At 56.3% G+C, this 21,468-nt stretch overlaps 9 protein-coding genes and 1 non-coding gene across 10 annotated transcripts; 5 read left to right on the top strand and 5 right to left on the bottom strand.

Annotated features, from left to right (window-relative positions):
- Positions 1-1,596: 1,596 nt before the first annotated feature.
- ColSpa_12817 (putative pectinesterase A) lies at positions 1,597-2,845 on the top strand (the record flags this gene model as incomplete). Its single annotated transcript, XM_049279029.1, has 2 exons — positions 1,597-1,736; positions 1,795-2,845. 2 exons carry the CDS (start codon positions 1,597-1,599, stop codon positions 2,843-2,845), a joined length of 1,191 nt encoding a protein of 396 aa, XP_049134986.1.
- Positions 2,846-3,325: 480 nt separating this feature from the next.
- On the bottom strand, positions 3,326-5,531 carry ColSpa_12818 (ankyrin; the record flags this gene model as incomplete). The annotated part of the gene is made up of 2 exons (XM_049279030.1): positions 3,326-5,303; positions 5,362-5,531. The coding sequence occupies 2 exons, from the start codon at positions 5,529-5,531 to the stop codon at positions 3,326-3,328; spliced, it is 2,148 nt and encodes a 715-aa protein (XP_049134987.1).
- A 3,293-nt stretch (positions 5,532-8,824) lies between these two features.
- Positions 8,825-9,133, top strand: ColSpa_12819 (uncharacterized protein; the record flags this gene model as incomplete). The annotated part of the gene is made up of 2 exons (XM_049279031.1): positions 8,825-8,862; positions 8,923-9,133. The coding sequence occupies 2 exons, from the start codon at positions 8,825-8,827 to the stop codon at positions 9,131-9,133; spliced, it is 249 nt and encodes an 82-aa protein (XP_049134988.1).
- Positions 9,134-9,402: 269 nt separating this feature from the next.
- Positions 9,403-9,476, bottom strand: ColSpa_tRNA_328. The gene has a single exon. It is a non-coding gene; the product is annotated as a tRNA-Asn (tRNA).
- Positions 9,477-10,636: 1,160 nt separating this feature from the next.
- ColSpa_12820 (uncharacterized protein) lies at positions 10,637-11,228 on the top strand (the record flags this gene model as incomplete). Its single annotated transcript, XM_049279032.1, is given in 2 exon segments — positions 10,637-11,162; positions 11,182-11,228. The coding sequence occupies 2 exon segments, from the start codon at positions 10,637-10,639 to the stop codon at positions 11,226-11,228; spliced, it is 573 nt and encodes a 190-aa protein (XP_049134989.1).
- Positions 11,229-11,914: 686 nt separating this feature from the next.
- On the bottom strand, positions 11,915-13,488 carry ColSpa_12821 (uncharacterized protein; the record flags this gene model as incomplete). The annotated part of the gene is made up of 3 exons (XM_049279033.1): positions 11,915-12,790; positions 12,845-13,392; positions 13,416-13,488. The coding sequence occupies 3 exons, from the start codon at positions 13,486-13,488 to the stop codon at positions 11,915-11,917; spliced, it is 1,497 nt and encodes a 498-aa protein (XP_049134990.1).
- Positions 13,489-13,636: 148 nt separating this feature from the next.
- ColSpa_12822 (uncharacterized protein) lies at positions 13,637-13,858 on the top strand (the record flags this gene model as incomplete). Its single annotated transcript, XM_049279034.1, has 1 exon — positions 13,637-13,858. One exon carries the CDS (start codon positions 13,637-13,639, stop codon positions 13,856-13,858), a length of 222 nt encoding a protein of 73 aa, XP_049134991.1.
- A 1,230-nt stretch (positions 13,859-15,088) lies between these two features.
- ColSpa_12823 (ER lumen protein-retaining receptor) lies at positions 15,089-15,917 on the bottom strand (the record flags this gene model as incomplete). Its single annotated transcript, XM_049279035.1, has 5 exons — positions 15,089-15,422; positions 15,446-15,581; positions 15,637-15,703; positions 15,763-15,821; positions 15,893-15,917. The coding sequence occupies 5 exons, from the start codon at positions 15,915-15,917 to the stop codon at positions 15,089-15,091; spliced, it is 621 nt and encodes a 206-aa protein (XP_049134992.1).
- Positions 15,918-16,839: 922 nt separating this feature from the next.
- ColSpa_12824 (ubiquitin carboxyl-terminal hydrolase 1) lies at positions 16,840-17,877 on the top strand (the record flags this gene model as incomplete). Its single annotated transcript, XM_049279036.1, has 1 exon — positions 16,840-17,877. The coding sequence occupies one exon, from the start codon at positions 16,840-16,842 to the stop codon at positions 17,875-17,877; it is 1,038 nt and encodes a 345-aa protein (XP_049134993.1).
- A 575-nt stretch (positions 17,878-18,452) lies between these two features.
- Positions 18,453-19,459, bottom strand: ColSpa_12825 (protein MNN4; the record flags this gene model as incomplete). Its single annotated transcript, XM_049279037.1, has 2 exons — positions 18,453-18,525; positions 18,630-19,459. 2 exons carry the CDS (start codon positions 19,457-19,459, stop codon positions 18,453-18,455), a joined length of 903 nt encoding a protein of 300 aa, XP_049134994.1.
- Between the last annotated feature and the right edge of the window lie 2,009 nt (positions 19,460-21,468).

A 21,468-nucleotide genomic window follows, 5' to 3' on the forward strand; every position in this document is an offset into this window, starting at 1 on the left:
GCAGTGGGGAATTCGAACTCACCGAATCCCTGGTTGACAAAATAGCTCGCGAGGGACCAGAAACATTCCGACTTTTGCTTGATAAACGTGGCAATGACATCAGGATTACAGAGTCACTTACTAGAACAGTGGTTCAGAAAGGACATGATACACTTCAGCTCTTACTTGACAGACGCGGCAACGAAGCCAAGCTTACGAAGACGCTGGCTAAGCTGGCTTCCCAGCAAGAATCCAAAACACTTGAGGAGGAATTATAAAAGCGGCATACGGAACGCACCAGAATTAGCTAGCTAGGTCCTGAAAACATATTATATGATCGATATGAGCTAGTCTGTACGTCGCGATGTGCCTTGCTAGCACTTTGGCTTGCTTAGCTTGACTACTTTTCATGGCAACCACCCTGCCTTGCTGGCGGAGAATCGCCCGTCAGGAGGCCAGACCTTATAATAGATCATCCTGTGTAGAAGAGGTTCCATCAGAATTACCAACACACAAGCACTCCGTTGTAGGGCGCAACAGGGGAGTATGACGATGGCACATGGTGCTTTCCATCTTCACGTATCGTAAGTTAATCATTATACTTACAATCAGAACGAAGAGTAATCACCACTGCACAAGTCTTTACCCGATCCAGTAACGCGAAGTACCTCAACTTCCTCCGCGGCAGACTTCGAAATTAGCCAAGGATTGCCTGTCAGGAATGTAGCTTTTTTGACACTAACAAAACCTTTGACCATTCGGACTGCTAGATTTAATTAAACACGACTCGGCCGAGAGGGTCCGTTAAGCTTAACCCTCTTAAAACCCCTGACAAGCATATGACGAGTTATATGCCTAAATTGGGGACAGAACGCGGTGTCAAAATTCAGGGCTCGTCGTACTATTCCACCCATTGGCATCGTTGTTCTTCAGCCCTCGTTCAGACCGGGCTCCTTCATTTGGCCGGGCCCCTGTCATCGATCTTTAAACATACGCGAAGCGGGGTTGGTGACCCCGGTTAGTGTAGCATCTTGAGAGCCTTGGCCGAGACGGTCCCGCTCAACACTCCCCTTTCTGAGGTATTCCAGGTGGTCACTGCCGAAATAGGAAATGCGCGCCGGGCCTGAGAGCTCAAAATTGGCCAATGGGTGACATTACCGGTGGGCGGGACGATTTATTCCCATCATACGGAAGAATCCGAGATTCAGGACCGCTGCGTTGGTGAAGGTAGCAAAAGAGCTGTCTGGTGGAAACAGACTCCAGTAGAACGCCGCCGACGGATCCGAAATGCCGCCCTAGCTCAACAGCGGCCCTTGGCGAAGGGAAACAATGTGCTGGAGTAGGAGCAACGCGCGGGGGGCTTCGAGATGTTACTGCACAAAAGAAGAACAAAGCAGAATAAAGGTTGCCGGACGAGGCCTCCTCATGTTGCCCCACCATCATGGGGTCGTGGCATGGCTATTGATTAGTTTAGACTTATTTTAAAATTGTTCCCTCTCAAGGATATAATCCTAGAAGTCCCGTCCGGTTTCCCGTCCAGTTTCCCTTCAGCCTCCATAGCTCCTTTTACTACAGTTCTTTATTCAACTACAGTCATTCTTTTCTTGGTCTAACACAATGAAGGCCTCGCTTTTCTCCCTCGTTGCCGCTCTGGCGAGCACGGCCACTGCCCAGGTCCAGGGCAAGGCCTTCGGTTTCGCTGCCGGAACCACTGGTGGTGGTTCAGCCGCGCCTCAGTACCCTTCCAGCATCGCTCAGTGAGTGCCAAAAGCTCCATATAAACAATAGACTGGCCGGAAAACTGACTTCACGCAGACTCAAGGAGTGGCTCACTGACAGCACGCCCCGAACGATCATGATCGATCGCACATGGGACTTCCGCAACACCGAGGGCACGACCAAGGGCAAGTGTTGCAGCGATAACCGCACGACCAAGTGCCCCGGCGGCACGTCCAAGGGTCAGGCTTGGATCCAGGACACCTGCGATGCCGCCAGCGGAACCTGGATCGACTGCACGTATGACAACGCAGCAAAGACCCCCATCGACATCAACAGCAACAAGAGCATCGTCGGTGTCGGTTCCAAGGGTGTCATCATTGGCAAGGGTCTCCGAGTCCGCGGCGGCAAGAGCAACGTCATCATCCAGAATGTGCACATTACGAATCTGAACCCCCAGTACGTCTGGGGTGGTGATGCCATCACCCTCGACGGCTCTGACAAGGTCTGGATCGACCACTGCAAGATCTCCCTCATCGGCCGCCAGTTCATTGTCTCTGGCTGGGGTGCCGCCGGCAAGGTGACAATCTCCAACACCGAGTTCGACGGCAGATCCGAGTGGTCGGCCGGCTGCAACGGCAAGCACTACTGGACCCTCCTCCTCATCGGCGCCAAGGACCACTACACCTTCTCCGGCAACTGGCTGCACGACGTCTCGGGCCGCTCGCCCCATATGGGCACCAAGAACACGGCCGGCAGCGAGAACCTCTTCCACGGCGTCAACAACTACTTCCAGAATGTCGGGGGGCACGCCTTCGACATTGACGGCAACACCTGGGTCCTGCTCGAGGGCAACTACTTTGACTCCGTCACCACCCCCGTCACTCCCGCCACCTTGACCAACGGCGGCAACATTTACATTGTCAACACCGTCGACGAGGCCTCGCGCTGCACTTCGTCTCTGGGATACATCTGCGAGTGGAACCGCGCCCGCGACTCGGGCGTGGTCAGCAGCCTCACCAGCGCCGCTGCTTTGTCCAAGCTGGGCGGCTTCAAGTCCTCGCTCATCGGCCACATTGGCGTTGCCGATGTCCCCGCCAAGGTGAAGGCCAACGCTGGTGTTGGCAAGACCACGAGCACCAACGCTTGAGTGCTTCCGCCTGGGACAGGGCGACCACGACTACACCACTGACAGAGTTGGGGGTTTCCGTAGCGTTGATCACTCAGGCTGATGTCTAGGCAGTTTCCACACTTCTTCTGTATTTTTTTATACGTACATATGCTCCGGCGACCGCCGTAATGAAGCTTCACTTCTCCGTCAATGAAGGAGGTACTTGCTTTAAACTGCTCATAACCCAGTGGAGAAACGGGAGATCCAACACACTAAATGCAATGTAAATGAGCCTACGCAGCATATGCAGCCCTCGGCTCGGGTATCCAAAGTTCCCGCCCATATTCATCCCTCGCTCTTGCCCGTATGTCCTACCATGACTCCTCGCATTCAACCCAAAGGGAACCCCCAACGCCAAAAGCTGCTACACGTCGACACGACAAAACGTAAAAAGGAGCGCGACAAAATTGTGTGCATACCGGCCTGTCCCACCATCACACGTAGTATCGATTCATTCGCTCACGACTCTCTTCGCTCCCATTCTTGATGTATCGTCGGAGACGGCGCAGCCTTTGCCTGCCCCGACAACCAAGCATGGCAAGCCTCGTAGTGAGAGTATTGGATGCTTTGCTTGGACGACGATACCATTAGGTCGGCGACCTCAAGTATGCTCCTGCCCTCCACGTCGCGCGCCTGGGCATTCGCTCCGTGTTGCACCAGCGTGCGCATGGCGAGCTTCCTCCCCCTCCGAACAGCGATGTGCAGCGCGGTCTCGCCGTTTCTGTTGCGGGCGTTGACGTCGGCACCGGCCTCGATGAGGAGCTCCAGGATCTGGACGGGCTTCTTGTAGTCGTCGTCTTCGGGGAGCTGTGCGACAAAGGCCATGAGCACCGTGTTGCCGTACTTGTCGTAGTGGTTCGGGTCTACGCCGAGTTCGATGAGGTCCCTGACGATTCTCTCCCGGACCGTGAGCCGGTCCTTGGACGAGTCGGATAGCGATTTGCCAAGGACGGGTTTGTTGTGCTTGCGCTTGCGACTGGAAGCCGTCGGCTGTTGTTCCTCGGCGCCGGCCGTAGTGAAATGCTGCGGAAACCTTTTGGCCAGGGAGTCCTGGCTGAGGATAGCGTCGGCCAGACAGTGCAAGCCGTTTCGGCCTTGGGTGTCTTGGACTCTGGTGTTTCTGTGTGCTTCGTTGACCAGCCTCAGGAGCTCGGCTTGTTGTTCAATTGGCGATGAGACCTGACGCAAGGTATGAGAGTCCCAAGCCGGTGTCATCTCCTGGCCGACAGCGGCGGTGTAAGCCCGGCGGACAGGCAGTCCAATTGGTGCAGACTCGGGGATGTTGCCAAAGGCGTCGCGGCGGCAGTACTCCATGGCGTCGAACTGTTTGAGAAGAGTGTTCTTGGTGTCCTGGTCCAGGATGCTCGGCCCCTTGGAGTGTAGAATGTGGCAGAAGTTGCGGCCATAGACATCGCGCGCATACAAAAAGTCGGAGCGCTGTAGGAATTTGATGAGTTGGAAGAGAGACTCGGCCTTGTGCGAGAACCAGGTATCGTTGAGAACGTGCAGGAAGGTCTGGCCAGCGCTGTTTGTCGCCGACGGGTTTGACGATAAATCAATGGCTCTGAAGAGGAGATCATGGTTGGCGTCGCCGGCCGCGAGGAGGTGAAGGATAGTGTTGCCAAAGGCATCGCGGGTATCCAATCTCCCGTCCGGAGGCGCTCCATAATGGAGGACGTACTGGGCGTACGGCGATGGGCCGGTCTCGGTCACCCAAGATTCGTCCGTGAGCTCGTTCTTGACGTGGCAGAAGCAGGATCGCGAGTCGTGTTCGGGTAACCCATCGTCGCAAAAGCCCCGGCTGGTTATATGGTGGTGCAAGTTTAGGAAGTCTCCGGGAAGCGGTCTAACTCCAACCTCCGAGTTCCCTTGCGGCGCGTTATACTCGAAAATCCACGATGCCGGGTTAGAGTCGGCGGTGCCCGGGCGGTCTTCGTCCATGGGTGACTGATTCGACATTGTGTTGCTCGGCATTGTGTACCGCTTCAACAACTTGTCGACTTGACGAATGAAGCCAGTCGAATACTCTGACAGAACCTCCTGCAGGGTCATTGTCGTGGTTTGGCGACGAATCCCGATCTCGGCCGGCGGCACGGACGCAAAGTCGGTGGTTACCAGAGTCGGAAGCGGCCCGGCCGCAGGTGGGCCCCAACCGGCGGACGAGGAGCGGGAGTGTTCAAAGGGTTGAATGTCATGCACGGTTGGGCTGTTTCCACTTTCGTGTTTGAAGTCGGGATTTACGCTCAAGCGCGACCTAGAGTCGGACGACATGGACCTAGGGTAGCGAGGCGGGAATGCGTTCTCCGGCGTGGTCTGGCGCGTGGGAGAGCTGTCGAGGGCGCTTATACGGCGTTCCATATCGGTTCGTGTTCGGGGATGAAGCCATCTCGGCTCTTTGTCGAGAATCGAGTTAAGCTTCTTGTTGGCTGAATCCTTTCTGCTCGTGTCTGTCAGCAATCGCAGTTGCGCCGGCGCAAGCAGGAATCTCAGCGTACCCTGGGCAGTCCTTGTTCCCCAGAGTTGATTTGTGGACGACTTCGACTATCTTCGTGAGAGGCAACGTTGTGTAGACGTAGAGCCTGGCCAGCTTGCGCTCAAAAGATTCATTCCATAGCGAAGGGCGGCCGGTCTGGGTGGCGTGCGAACTAGAAGGTGAAGCAGACATTGCGCTCAAAGTGATGGCTGGCCGCCACAGCCTTGTCACGTTTGGTGATGTGGACCGTGTAAGTGGGCGTAAGGAGCGCAGCAAACTATATAAATGGAAAGAAGTGTTGCTGACCAAGCGCTGGGCAGAAGACTGAAGCAGAAGGTTCAAGATGGGAGGAGAGACATGATGGGCAATAAAGAGGGTTGAAGCTGACTTTGGTCATCAGAAGTGAGGGGGACGACCAGGCTATCAATGGGCTGAACGATGGTGCATACCACCGCGAGAGACGAGGGATGGACTATTCATTGCTAGCGAGACACAGGATCCGGCACGGAGCAGGGGTCAACGGAGCGGCTAAGGCCAAAGGAGCGTTGGAACCTGATAATACTGGCCCCCTCCGGCGGCGGCCAGGGTTGGAAACCATGTAGCACAGCAATAACTTGCAGCCTGGAGGAACAGGTCTTGAAGGTGGCCTGGCGGAGCCAATGGGCGTGAAATGGAAGAATGAGAGTGGTGCACCAGTAGGCTGGGGCTGCAGGGTGCGGAGGCTCAGCTGTGCGCCTAGGCGCCAGCCTGGTGTGTGTGTGTGTGTGTGTGTGTGTGTGTGTGTGTTGGCTAGGAGGGTTTGTCTCCATGGCTGGTTCTCAAAGCACAACGGCAGATGGAATGAAGGTGTATTTCGTGCGAAGCCGATGGCAGGCCTGGACAAGAGATGGCGGTGATTGAGGATGTCCGCGATACAGCTCGAGCAGCTTGCTTGAGGACTAGTACGGGAAGAACAGCCGTATGCTTGATCTAGGCACCGGGATCATGTTGTCTGAGGTTATTCAGCTGACGGGGCTTTGGAGTAATCCCGGCAAGCGCCTACAACTAGGGTGGAAGCTAGAAGCTAGAAGCGCTTCCCCCCGTCGTTATCGGCGTCGACCTTTGCGATGGGCGTTCAGAGCAGTCGTCGGTCGGAAATTCCGTGATTGACTGGGCCGATGGGAATGACTTCATCCCCTTCTGGAGGACCGCAAGATGACAAACGGAACGTAGAAAGAGGGCTCCGCCAACAACTAGCCGCAGCATATTCTTTCTGGCCGCTGCTGTCATACAGCAAGAAAATGTGAGTGAGTGACTGGGGGGTTTAGAAACGGCCCTGTCAGGCAGAGTCGAGAGAGGAGACTTCAAGTGTGGCGGAGCTCGAGGCGACCGCGGGAGCCGCCCTTGTGCACCCCGTCCAAACGCTACGGGAGAATGACGTGCTGAGGGATGCGTGCGATGATTACCTAGTCCCCCCAAGCTCTCATCCCGGTAATCCCAGTAAAGTGGCTTGGTTCGGTTCAGGGTGGGAGGTGGTTCTGTGTGAGGAATGAGTGGACAACCACACTGCCATTTGAAGAAATAGGTACCAAACCACTGTATAACGAAGATCCAAAGATTGAGATCGATGCTCAGTCCAACTTCTCTCCCTAAGTTGTATGTTGGAGCTGCCGAGTCTCTTTCGTACTCGAGTCCGTGTTCTTCCACTTCGGCTCCAAGCCATCATTAAACAGGAACCCAGTAGCCCAAATCAGTCCGACAGCATCTGCTTTTCATCGAGTAGCCATGACGAACCTGGCGACCCCCCCTGCCTCAGCCCCGAAGCTTGAATGAGCTCTGAGTTGGCATGTCTTGAGAAACCCTTTCTTTTTTGTTCCCTTCTCCAACTACCAACCAAGTCGTCGGAACGACTGGACCTTGCAGCGCCCCTCTGGTCATACAATGCTTTGGTTTCCTCCGCAGTGCTCCGCCCACCGCAACAGCAACAGCCACAGACATGCCGGCTTGGGTGTGCATAAGAGCGAATGCTGGGCTGTCACTGATCACTGGCATTTGCAGCAAAGCTACAGGCGGCGGCGGCCTCGATGACATGCCTATTGATCCATCCCCAAATCTGCCTGGTAAGCTTAGCCACAATTGGGTTTTCGACGTCCTCCGTAAACAGCCGTCGCTGCTTCGGATGCCTCTTCTCTTGACTCCTCGGTCCCTGTCATCCGCGACCAGAGCGCTCCATCCCTCAGTGAGGCTCACTTCAGACAAGTCGCTCTCGCTGGCAGGCCGATGTAGAAGAACCAACTCGATGGATTCTTTCAGCTAATTCCATGCCCAGCCCCTAGTGACGGGAGGAAGAAAGTCTGATCGTTCGCCCTGCAAAACATACATTGACCCAGCCAAGAAACATGGTCAACGACAGCCATGATGCCATCCACTCAAAACCCTAGCTCTGACCGAGTGGTTCATGACTATCCTATCCCATTCCTCAACTGGCCCTCCTGGATCCCTGAAGTTGATGAACATGAGATCAGAGCGCCCGCGCCCCGCCCCGTCACTTCATCGTCCCCAACCCCGCGATGGTCTCGTGTTCTAGCCCGGTTCTCCCGCCCGCCCATCACCGGCCGCTAATTTCACTTCCATCACGAATCTTTCAATTCCACTCTTCCGCGCCACACTCCCCACTAGCCCGCCCGCGGGCGCTCCTCCACGGGCGGGTGTCTGAGTTTCATTTCATGAGAGAGGGTCGCTCAAGCCTCTCGGAAGCTATCCTAGATCCACGCGAGTGGCAAACCACTTGGCGATACCATGGAAAACCTACGCGGGAACTCTCCCCAAGCTCTCCACGCGCGCCCGTTCCGGCCAGTCAGAACCAGGGTCCCCAACGGGTTTTTCTAATTACCTTTTGTCTTTATTCCGACTTCACTGCCTTTTGATCTTGCTGGTCGCCGGTCGCTCTTTGAGACTCGCAGGGAGGCCGCTAGCTGCCAGCTCAATGTTTGGCGATTCCTAATCCGACGCTCCCATGACGGTTTTGCCGGTCAAGTGACTCGAAGCTGAATCACTTCCTTATCTGTCGTTTCGTCTTACCCTGTTCCATCACCGGCCAGCGCTCCATGCGGCATCTGGAGTTTTTACGGTTCCTAACATTCCCCTTCCATCCGACAGCTTCCAGCGACGTCCCCGTGCCCCTTGCTAGTGGACCACTCACATTGGCATTGTGTTTTGTTCCCAAAGTTGATCAATGGATGATGCGACTTCTTCCAATTACACATGCCTCCATTGCCGGATTTGCAATGGGTGACGAGATTGCAATTCGTCTCTGTCCCAAGCTGGTCCGGCCGCTCAACTGACATATAAGGATCATGGTGTTGGATGTCGAGTGTTGATGAAGGCCACAACCCGACCAACACAATCAATCTCCTTGTCCCTGACAGCCAGCAAGTCGTGCACTTTCGCCCGCTCCAACACCCTTCAGATCCATCCCGCCCTCCACAAGCCAACACCAGACCAAAATGTCTGGGTCTAGCTACTACCAGCGTCCCGCATCCAGGTACGCCGGCGAGATCCCCCCTCCTTCTCTTGCCGTGCCTCCCATCCTAACACGTCCCAGATACCCACAGTCGGCCTACAGCGGCTCTGCAAATACCTCTGGACGGCCTCGTGACACCCCTACCTACCAAACGCCCTACACCACATATACATCCTCACGAGACCCAATGGAGAGCTTTTGGATCACTGGACAGGAGACAAACAGGACGCAGCATGCGGCCGGCGAGGTGGCCAGGTTTGAACTGCAATGGAGCTCTGCCAGTCGTCGTTGAAAGGATCCGCTCTGGAAAGTCTTCTCATGCACCCTGGCCTTGTACAATCTTCCCTTCCTGTACACTAGTTAGTCGATACCCGGGCATCAAAGCACAAGTCAATTTATCAATCACCGTCTCGCAAACCTGCTCTCTCCACCAAACATCCACTCTTGAAGCCCTCGGCCCCCACCTCTCACGATCTTGCATCCGCGGCATCGTCGCCGACCACACCCACGAACCACGAGACGGGAAAAAAGCAAAAGCAACCGCAGACGGTGAGGTCGTGACTCCTCCACCTGGGCTCGAACCAGGGATCTCCCGATTAACAGTCGGACGCCTTAGCCAACTGGGCCATGGAGGATTAAAGGAGCCGAGTGAGGCTCGTGAGCTGGAATGTGGGAGGCGGTCTGGTTGAGGTTTGCTAAGACCTCACAACGGGGCGTGCGTGTCTGGCTCTCGTACCCAAAGTTTCGGGTTGGGCGCTTCGCAACGAAGGAGACGAGATCGCCGAGGAAGGCAAGTCGCGACTAAGCTTTTGCGCTCATCCGCAGGGAAGTTGGCAGTCAAAGTTGGCAAGCAAGGAGCCGTGGCATGGTGTATATCTAGCTCGATGCTAGAAGTGCCAAGATTTCTGAATCAGATAGCTTCTCGCACTTCCCGCAAGGTTTAACGATAGCCTTTTCGATCACTGGCAAACTGCCATCCGTTGATCATACGGATATGAGACGGTGTATGACGTGTAAAACACACAATCTTTGTCCAATATGAGTAGAGGCCTAGGAGCAGCCTCAGACGCGATCAGCATCACGGCTTCAATACACGCGGGTCCAAGTAGCCTCACACGCACGACTGGTTCTGGCGTCCGTTTTCTTTTGGGTCAAGCGACGCTGTTGGACCCCGCGCGTTTAAAGGCGGCGGTCAACCGGGTGCGGTATGCGTATGGATACCATAAACGGCCCGTCAATAACACGACGTCAACGACGAACTGAAACCACCAAGTCAGCAGCCGCCGGACCGTTATTTAGCTGGCGGAGTTCATCATGTATCGTTGTCCGGACAAAGGGTCACCGGCCGCTACAGTCTCGTCACTTGGTGAGCCTCAAAGCCTTGGCAGAGCAACTGAAACCGTCATCGCAACAGAAGCTGGGATGATCAGCCGCGACAACCACGATACCCGAACATGGTAGATCTTTGTTCCCCAGGAGGAATTTAGCTAGATCCGGAGGGGGAGGGAAGCTCGCGCCAGGCGGCGCACAGTCGAGTTTTACCCCGCCAGCGCACGAACCGTCACTGAGACACGTCTTCACTGACTTCACCTGATGTGTCTCTTCACTTCAACATGACAATCCTACCCCGGCCGGAACCATTCTTGAAGCCCAGTCTCCGTTTAGTCGGTTCAGTGAACCTTTGCGGAAACGATTCTAAATCGAAAAAGCCGCGACCCTCGGCTTGATGCGTCGTCAAGCCATCGACCACCGGCGAACAAAGACGCTTCCCTCCTCTGGAGCCCAATGAAACACCATGGCCGAGATAGGCCTGCGAAGAAAACGCTCGGCAGAGCCTGAAGGACAAGTCGACGAGAGCCCCCTCAAGAGGAGCCGCCCCAGCGACGCCCCTCATTTCAAATGGCTCTGGTCACCACCACATCCATCCGCATTTCCCTCTTCGGCGGGCCTGTGGGCGCAACCCGTCCCAGACGGAATGTTCCTCACCCGCCACGACCTTCCGTGCTCCTTCTCCGCGCCGCCGGAGCCCACGCACAGCAGACGTCCCCGTCGCCGAGGCGCCATCTCGGTGACACCCTCGGCCTCGCCGAGCCAGCTGGACCGGCACCTGGCCCAGCAGCTCCAGCAGCAGATCGCCGTCATCCGCCTCCAGTCAGCAGCCCAGTGTCGCACAACACTGGACCAGGACTGCCGTCAAGAAGACGTCCGCGACGAGAGCGACGCAGAGGTTGACCGGATACGCCGTGAGCTCGAGTCCGTGCAGATTGACGCCGCCCTGCCGTCCATCCTGGGCATCTCGATTGACTTTGATCGAAAACTTCGTCTCGGAGCCCCCAATAGTTCGTCAGAGGCTTCTAGGCACCGAGGTACGTCGGCCATGCACTTGAACGCAATTTCCCCATCCCCCCCCCCACAAAAACAAAAAAAAGGAATGACGGAACGTTGGAGTGTCAGAGGGAAGGAAAGCCAACTCATACATGGCCTAGGAGGGAGAGAGTCATGGGCCCTGCCTGTCAACCCATCATGAACCATACGCTGGCCGTCGATCAAACACATCGCTGAGGGAACGAGAACATGGTTCTCTAACAATGTCGCATAGACACAGATTCGCCCGCTATCTCGGGCCCGGCAGCCTCGTCTGCCTCCTCCTCTTCCAAACACTGCTGCCTCTGGGAGTCGGGCAAAATCAGTAAATTCGCCGGTGACCCAAGTCAAAGTCTCCAAGTGCCGTGTCACAACGGGCACGACATTCGGCAGCATGTAAGCAGCAGCAGCAGCAGTGGTCTGTGGAGGCGGCCGCGAATTTGAGACCAAACTCTCCTCCGCCAAGCCTTTGGTTCCAACACGCTTTCTTCACCCCTTCCTTCTCACACAGACTCAAGACAACGCCCCGCGGAGAGGAGAAAAGCAACATCGCACGGCGTTGGTGTGCGCATGAACTTCGATTGTAAGAATACTACCTATGTGTATGTGTGTGTATTATGTTGGGGATAAAGTGAAAATAATATGTTCGGGCATCATGGCCCTAGAGTAATTAAAGGACAGATTATAATGAATGTAATGTGTAGGCGCATTAGGCGTTTCCGTTGTTTCGAGGCCCCCAAACCAACCCACTGGATGGTCCACTTCCACCTTCACCTCGCACGCGGAGGCGAGCCTGACCCGATGAACGGCCAGTTGGTGTCCATCTCCCCGTAGGGCTGTCCGCGAGGTCACCAAACGGGCTCACAGTCTGCGTCCGCCTCAGCCAGTTTTTGCTCCCCTCCCCAAACTCGTCCGTCTCCTCGTCAACCCTGTCCAACTTCTCGTTCGCAAGCGCCGTGGTTGCCGGTGGTGCCACCGCCGCCGCCGCCGACGCCGACGAGTACACCGAGGACGAACGCTCCCTCGAAGGGGCTGGGTTGGATGGCAACCCACCAATTCCCGGAGGGGGATCCCTTGACTTTGGTGGGAATAGAGTAAAGGCCGGCGACTTCCTGGGCGACGGCGGTACTGGTATCGGTTTCCGTGTCACCGACGGTTCCCTCTGCAACGTCCCCGTGCCACTCGTTTGCGGCGGCGTGTTGCTCACAAACGTCGTTGCGCGCGAGAAGTTTGGTGCCCCGCCGCCAAAGTCGCTCATAGCATACCCCATCACGCCAGACGCTGTTGTGAGCGCAGTGTCCGGCCGCGTCGGCGATATGGGATGCTTGACGTCCTGGGGGTAACCGTTGCTCGCGTTCAGCCCGTTGGTGACCACGAGTGAGTCCTGCTTGGGTAAGCTGATCTCGCGGCGGAGGCCCCGTCCCGTCTGCTCTTTGCGTTTGTTGCGGCGGTAACGCGTGAAGAGGTAGAAGGCCAGGATCGTGAGGAGGGACGAGCCGATGATGGCTCCCACGACAGCGAGGGCGGCCTGCGTGACCGATACTGCGGCGCCTTGTGCTTGTTGCACCTGTAGCTTTGCGTCGTTCTGTAATATGGATTAGTTAGATGGCCGCCCATACCGAGACATCGGGAGACGTACCCTCGCAGACTGAGCCTCCTGCTGTGCGCTTTGCACAGCCGCGCTGGCCGACGACGTTGCAGAAGCAATGGCATTCGCCGCGCTGGAGCTAGCACTGGATTGTATACTCGCAATCTGAGAAGCTAGCTGCGTCGATGCGCTTGACGTAACCGAGGCCAGGTTCGCCGCAATCTGCCGACTAGCACTCGCACTCGCCGCGTTCTGGGCGTCGGCGATGCCCTGTCGAGCGCTCGCCTGAGCCTGGTTCACGGCGTTGTTGGCCGATGAAGTCGCCCGGTTGGCCGCATCGGTGGCTTGCCTCACTTGGTCCTGGGCCTGTCTCACTTGGTCGCTTGCCTGCTGGATAGCTTGCTGGGCTGACTGAGACGCCGACGCGATGGCCTGCTGGGCTGAACGCGAAATCGAGTTGATGGCATCCTGCGGGTTGCTGAGGTCTTGTCGAGCATCCAAGACGGAACCCCGAAGAGGGCCGGCGGTGTAGGCACTGCCAACACAACACGTTCTTCGAGAGGGGCCGGCTTCTTGCTGTTCGTCGACGCCGTTGGTGGCTGTGCCCGTTCGCCCAAGATACCGTCAAACGCTTTGTGACCTGCCCTCTTCCGCTGATGCTCCGCCGGTGACCTGCCGTCGCCCCCGTCCGCCATTCTCGCCCATCGTCCCTTTCCTTCATCCGCCGCCGCCGCCGCCAATAAGAAACAGTACAAAACAGAAAACAGTAATAGTTGTGGGAGGCAAGCCTTCACCATGATTTCATGTTGGTCGTATTATATGTGCCACCTCTTTTTCGAAAACATGTTATTCCTATGTGCAACAACGGGCCACCTCAAATCAACCTTCAACAGTCAAGACGAAACGAGTAAGAAAAGGAAAACAAAGACCAAATCAAAGGAAGACAGTCTCGAGGCGGCCCCGTCGGCGGCCGTCGCCCCCGTTATGAACTGCCTCGCCCGTGACTACCGAATGAGGGGCCCCACGGCCCTCGACCGGCTCGAGGACTTTACTGGTACCCAGTAACCGTTCGCCCCCTTGCCAATATTGCATCTCGTCAATGCTTTCGGCTTCACTGGGCGCCCGGCGACGGGGCCAGAACGGGGCTCGTCGTAACGATAACGGGAGCCCTGATAGATCGAATTAGCGCAGCACCGTCCCATCTTTTAATTCGGCCAGGCGCCCAGAGCTTGGGTGATGTAATGCGTATGGGGTTTCATAAGGCGATTCGGAAACAGCACCGTTGACAGAATAGGCAGGCGACTTAATGCCTGTCGATGGGCGGCTCTTATTGCACCTGCGGCGTCGACTCTCGGCTGCGTTCCGAGCTTGGTATTGTCTCAAAAGCCAAAGTTGATTTGGGCCCCCCGACCTGGCGAGGCTCTGCATGGGCACGCATAGGGAGGGGAACTTCAACTGGGAGATCGTCTCGAACAGAGTCGATCATCACGCTCTTGGTGTCGCATATCCCTGGAGAAGGTTGAGATTGGGGTAGCCGGGGGGAGAACCAAAAAGAACTCGGGACAAAAGTATTCTTACTTCTGAATCGTCCACTAAACGATCGTCTCAGAAGATGTGTTCGTCAGGGTCCGCCTCTCCTCCCATTTTGGGCAAAGAGAACGAAAAACCAGTAGGCTCCGCAGGGAACTGGCCCTTCGTTCGCGTCCCAGAATTCAGGACAAGATTTCGGAAGCCGGCGATGTAACCGCAAGCAGCGAGTCATCGCACGCAATTGCCGCCGGACGGTTGGCGCGCGCACCAAAGTTTGGATGGGTGGGGGGAAACAAGTCGAACGAGTTTAGGGAACGTTTGCTTCACATTGACCGTCTATATACCAGCGGGTGTTCCCGATCTTCTTTCTTTCTCATTCTCAATCGTATGGATCTGAGCGCACTTTCATATCAGCAGTTCAACCGATGCCCGTGCGTTACTGGCTGGCTGACACGCCGCCCATGCAAAACCAACCATATCTCCCAACGCCAGTCATGCATCCATCCTGACGGAGGATATCCCGTACCCTGCCAAACTGCGGCCAACATTTTGTTGTGGGGTGTGTGTGCCTGAGAAATCTCAATGTTTGTTGAGATGAGAGACTGGACGAAAAAGAAAAATAGAGCAAGGTCATGGTCCGCCGTTGACTTTGGCACCGGCTCGTAGCTTTTTGCTACAACATCCATGACACCTGTTGCGTGACGCCCGCGACCCGGCGGAACTTGCCTGGTCAGGGCCACACGAAACTTTGCGAGAAGAAGCGCTTTAAACAGGCAGCTTGAACTTCTTGCCCTTCATCACCTTGGTGTAGTAGATCCAGAAGAAGTCACTGTAGAGAACCGTCTGGACGATACCGGCAGTGATGGCGATCCAGTCAACCTTGTGGTTGACCTCGGTGAAGTAGCGGTAGATCCAGTTGGGGATATAGAGGGCACGGTAGATGCCCAGGGCGAAAAGGTAGTGGGTGGTGATGGTCTCGGCCTCGCCGGTGCGCTGGAGCATGAAGAGCTGGGGCAGGATGGCGACGGCCTCGAGCCAAATGGAGAAGGCCAGAGGATCTCCCAGAAGGTGTAGTAGTATGGGAAGAGGATGGCCAGGACTGCAGCTCCGCCGAGAAGGTACTGGACACGGAAAGTGTCCTGGTTGGGGTCGTTGGTCGGCTTGTAGGCGGTCGTCATCAAGTAGACGATGTAGCCTTGGGAGGTGATGAAGAGGATCTTGAACATGAGGTTCCAGAGACTCGAGGTCGAGAAGAGGTCTGGCAAGAGGCTGTGAGCTTTAAGCGGAAGGGATGCAGTGTTGGTTCGTCGTACCAAGGTATCTGGTAATGTAGACCAGGAAGTAGAGGGCTTGCGACTTGAACGAGATACCTGAGCAGCTCTGTAGACGAATTAGATGAGGCGATCGGGTGACGATATCGTAGGCGTCGCAAAGCTCACATTCAGTTGCACCATCTTATGGAGGAGGATGCCAATACTGGCAAGGTGGGACAAGTCCCCTGCAAGGCCATCTCATTAGCGGACGAGGCAAGCATCGCGGGAGAGCGCAATGTCTATGTTGGGTACGTACCAGCAATGCGAAAGAGGTTGAGCATCGTTGCGGTTTAGCTGTTGCGGCGTGGAAGCGATGGATCGCGAATTGGCGATGGGGAAGTGGGCAGCTTCAGATCGAATGGAGCTTCTAGCTGCCAGTGACAGCTGGGATTTGGAGTCGTCGTAGTCTAGCGAAAGTGCACTTTTTGCAGGAGGTGGTGTTGCGAGTGATGTTGCGTCGTGTCGTGTCGTGATGGCGACGAGGAATTGATCTATTGCCAGGGAGGTGGTGAGCTTCAACTGCGTCCGGCAAAGCTGGCAGCTGTTTTTTCTTCTTGCTCGGATTCCAGAAGGTCGAAAGGACACGAACGCGATTGCAAGCTCATTGGAAGCTGGAACCGACCACTCAAGCCACACTGACCAGGCCAGCTCAGCACTTTGTTCCAGGTTGCTTGCGTCTGCTTTCGCCTTACCTAAGACGCTGCCTGCCTTAGGTAAGGCAGCACCTAGGTATGTTTGAGACAGGCCTGCATTCGCAGGAGGCTCCACAGCGGGTAGCTGCCTTAGCCGCCAGGAACGAAATGAGCACGGGTCGTCTCCATCCGGGTAACCAGCCTTCTGCTGAGGTAATCTGGGCGGAATCCCCGAAGCATCGACGCGGAAGTCTCGGACCCACTTCCTAAAGTCCAGGCGCCGAGGCCGTCGGAGGCCGGCACTTCCAGGTGGCCCAGCTGTGACGTATTACAAAGCTGCCTGCACTGACAAACCCTCGGAAATCGCCATCACGAGCGGCCATCTGCGCCTCACTCAGTCCGATTCCTGCGCATTCCACGACGGCCACCCGCCACCGTATATAACCCCACGAACGGGCGATCGCTCAACGAGCCTCCGCAACCCTGTACATACATTTCGGCTCACATTTGCAACGCAGAATTCAAGTAATACCTTTGGCATCACGACTAGCACACCAACAACACCCCCACCATGGCCGAACCACACGTCGTCGAGTCCGACTACGACTCCTCCGACGAGACAATCACTATCACCCTCACCCACCGCAACACGCCGCACACCTTCAAATTCCCTTCCGATGGCACAATCACTCACCTCTCCGAAGACGTCGAAGACGCCCTCTCCATCCCGCCCTCGAACCAGAAATTCATCGTCCCGAAGCTCGGCCTCTTGAAGCCACCCTTCAAGGACCCGGACATGTCCCTCACCACGTTGCAGGACAAGAAAATCATGCTCATGGGCGTCGAGGCGAAGGAAGTCGCCTCGCTGCAAGCCGCGTCCGAGTTCGCCGCGAAACGCAACGCCGCGCGCAGCGCCGCGCGGCGGCAGAACCGGCCCTCCCGACGCCGCGACCAGGGCCGCGCGCAGGCCGACAGCACATACACGTTTCTCTCGGTGCGGCCGCTCGCGGGGCTGCCGCACCCGGAGCGGTCCCTCGCCCTCCTTGAGAAGCTCAAGGAGGACCCGGGCATCCGCGCGTCGATGCGCAAGCACAAGTTCAGCGTCGGCCTGCTGACGGAGATGGAGCCCCTGTCCAACACGCAGTCCAGCCACGAGGGCACGACGAGGCTGCTCGGACTGAACCGCAACGGCGGCGAGGTCATTGAGCTGAGGCTGAGGACGGACGCGCACGACGGGTACAGGGACTACAAGACCATCCGCAAGACATTGTGCCACGAGCTGGCGCACAACGTCCATGGCCCCCACGACAGGAACTTTTGGGACCTCTGCCACCAGATCGAGCGCGAGGTCGACGCCGCGGACTGGAAGCACGGCGGGCACACCGTGGGGCAGCAGTCGTCGTACTACGCGCCTGGGGCCGACGAAGAGGACGAGTTCGAGGACCACGGCGGCTGGGAAGGGGGCGACTTTGTTGTTGGCGGCAACGCTGCTGACACCAAGGGCCTCAGCCGACGGGAGATCCTGGCCAAGGCTGCGGAGGAGAGGGTCAAGAGGATGAACATGGAGAGGCGGGATGGCGGGAAGCCCGACTCTGGCCCACCGTCGTGAGTCTAATGTCTTCCGAGACGGGTTGAATTTGTGGTTTTTTGGTTTGTTTTGATGAACTCTCTTCATTTAGCATTGCGCGGCGTTGGTATAGACACGAGATACGAATTGGCCTCAGACGCCAGGATTATTCAATCAACTCATTCATGACGCATGGCTTCATGTATTTTTTACCATGAAGTGTTGGTGCACATATAAATTGGTAATGTGGTTTCTTCAACGTCTTTTTCATCCATGCGATGACCAACGATATACGAGCCTACCCACTGGGTGATGCTATTGATCCTACACAATACTCCGTCTTGTTGATGAATGCTATGAAAAGGCAAAGGTGTGCGACCTCGTCCGAGTGTCGTTCCTGTGTGGGAAAATCCCTGACCGTACAACTCCTAGATGTAATGCCATGCCGTATCCCGAAACGCCGCCAATGCATGCAAGCGTGCGGCGACGCAAAATGTTGCCGCCCAATATGTTGCGATTCCTTTTGCCGGGAACTGCCGTAACCCAAAGCTATCGTTCATCCTGAACCGAATTCCAATAACGCCATCTGCAATCAGACCAGATCATGAACACCCCATCTAGTGCTGCGTCTTTTGGTCGTTGGATTGCGGCACCTTGATCCATTCCTTCTGCTCGGGCTCCCATTTGTGTCTGCGTCTCGTGTTAGTCATGAAATTCAAGGCCAAATTCGATCCCCCTCCTAATAACCAAGCTTAAAAGGAGCATGAGCCACAACGCAACATTTTTTGACTTACCCAAGCCACTCGGTGGTCACCAGGCTCTTGCTGCCGTACTCCGCCGCCAGAATGTGCTCGAAGCTGTAGGGGATGGTGGCGGGGACGCCCTCGAACTCGGTCTCGCGCATGGGGAAAAGGTCGGTGGTGCGGTAGCGGTGGTAGTTTTTGCAGCTCCAGACACCCGGCATGCCGGAGGGGTCGCGCTCGGCGAGGCCGGTGATGTCGATGAAGGCGCCGTTGGCCATGTTGATCCAGCGGGCGTCGATGATGTTCTGGCCGTCGCCGCGGTCCTTGTCGGTGCCGTGGGGGTTGACGTCGAGGAGGTAGCGTTCCGTCCTAGTGTTGCCATCCTTGTCGGTCCAGTCGAAGTCGTGCTCGGTGCGGTTGAGGGTCTGACCCATCCAGTACAGAGTCGCCGTCGACACCTGGACGTCGAGGTCGTAGTCCCACGGCATGATCTTGCCGTTCCACCACCAACCCAGCAGGGTGCCGTGGGCGAGCCATGTCTCGACCTTGAGCTTCTTGGTTATGGTCAAGTAGGAACGGATGAGGTTGCGCAGGACGACACGGTGGTCGTCGTAGCCCACGGTTTCCTTGAAGTAGCGGATGTCGTAGTGTCCCAGCTCTTCGCCGCAGCAGGGCTCGTGGAAGTACTTTGTGTCTTCGCGCTTAACCAGATCTGCTGGTGAATCCGGGGTGTCGTTTCTAGGGGCTAGAGAGGGGTCTTCGCGCTCGACCAGAGCTGGTGATGCCTCCTGGCTGTTGTCTCTGGGCACTTGAGAAGGCGCCGCGGCAACAGTGGTAGTGAGGCCCAGCAGGGCAACGGGGAGAGCGAGACTGAAGCGCATGACTGCGATGTGTTGATGTGACACTTCAGTTGATTTGTGAGAGGACCGTAGTCGGAATCGGTCCGTCGGCAGCAAAAAGACTGTAACTATGTCGATCCGAGAGCCAGATAGGGAGGCTGCTGTTATTTTGGGAGGTCTCGCAATGCCAAGACGCCGTCGAGACTGAAGGTAGCAGGCGTAAGGCAAGAAGCAAGTGCAGGAGTTCCAAAGCACGGCTTTTGATGACAGGAACCTGAGGTCGTGGAGGTCGTGGAGCAAAGATAAACTAGACGGGGTATCACTGGAACTGGAATGACTGAAAACAAAAGGGTCCAGGCTAATCCGTTCGTTCGTGTGGCACACTCAAGAAAAAAGTCGACGACTCGGTCGTGGGTATCGTTAAGGCGCAGGTGGTGAGAGAAGGATGAGGTGAGACGGCTGCAGGCGTATAAGAGATATGCCAGCGGACGGACACGGGCGACTAGGCTCCCAGATGAAGAGTGCTGGATCGTAGGAGATCAGAGCATGAGAAGGGGAAATCGTCCTTGCAGGAGTTCAGACCGATGACAGACAGGATCGAGGGTAGGTAGGTTTATGTTACGGGGATGCCCAAGTACACGGTTGCCAAGAAGTAGGAGACAGAAGAGAAGATCGGAGCGAACATCAGAATTCAAGCGCAGCCGGGCACGAGGGAGGTGATATGTAAAATGTGGGATGGAATGGAGTGCAGCAACCGTGTACATGGAGTGAGTTGAGAGGTGTAAGAGCGAGCGCGGAGGGTGTGTAAGTGGGACTGTGGGTGGTGTGCGGCAATCCTGGTAGTCCAGTATTAGTGCAGCATCCCGAGTCCCGCCATGGCAGAGAATTCCCACGCAGAAGATGGAACTGCAACTGTTTTCTTTGGCTGGTAACCTTGCTGTACGGGATTTCTTGCCAAGATGCTGGGGCTGTCGCTTTTTGCTCCATCCTTTCCGAGTGTTCCTGCACCTTCTTTCTGCCGTTTCTTTTTTCTCCCTGTTCCCTTTCTGTTTTTGTTCACGGGGGCAGGACAACCAGATTGAAAGGAACCAAAAAAAGACCTCCAAAGCAACCAGGAACAAGGCGGGTGGAGGCAAGGGCGGTAAGGAATGCGAGAGAGAGGAACGCAGAACAGAAACTCCTGCGGCAGAGAATGGATGAGTAGGGTACGTACTCTGCCTGCGTACGACTGCAATATTCTATCCATGACCTCCCACATCCCTTTGCAAAACGAGTGTGCGCCCATGTAGTAGTGTACTGAGGGCGCGGAGGGTATGCGCCATGCGCCATGTTTAGGCGGCATACGTAATCCCGCGTCAAGAAGGGAGTCGATGGGGGAAACACCAAGGGGCCCGGACTGTTGCCGGTGGCCGGGGACTACGACGACGACGACAACAACAACTGGCGCCAGTGACAATGACAGGCCGCGTCCGTGGTGCGGGCTGTGGCATATGTGGGCCAACGTCTCCTTCCGGTTCCAAGTAGGTTAATTACACTCACTAGCAACGGCGCTGGCCATTGATTCCGAGTAGAGAAGCCAAAAAGAAGCTTGAGTACATGAATGGGATCCGGTGGGTGTAGCCCCGGGAAAGATGGGGATGGGCAGGCGTCGCGGGCTACGGTTGAGGAGGGGAGGAGATAGGGGATTGGGATACCAGAACCTGCAAATCTGCAAAACGTAGACGGGAGTGTAGAGGTGGCATGAGACGGAGTGGGAGGGAGTTGAGGAGTTGCAGTCTCTTCACTGGATGTCAGCGCATTACTGCGAGCCGTGTCGCGTGAGCTTCGCAGGGGTTGCGGCTGCGTTGCAGTAGCCAGAACTAGCACCGAAAGCCAAGGGACATGAAGATAGGCCGGAGTCTACAGGGAAGGGGGAAAGAAGAATAGGTAGAGAGAGAAAAAAGAGGGCTTAGACAGGGGGGAGGCTGCGCCGGTCGGATCGGTGTCGTGTGCTCTCCTTCTGCTTCCTTGGTGTTTTCTTGGTCCCCGTCACTGCATAAGCCGCTAGCGGC

The sequence above is a fragment of the Colletotrichum spaethianum genome (assembly GCF_022836535.1).
Source record: "Colletotrichum spaethianum MAFF 239500 DNA, contig75, whole genome shotgun sequence".
Classification (NCBI taxonomy): Eukaryota; Fungi; Ascomycota; class Sordariomycetes; order Glomerellales; family Glomerellaceae; genus Colletotrichum; species Colletotrichum spaethianum.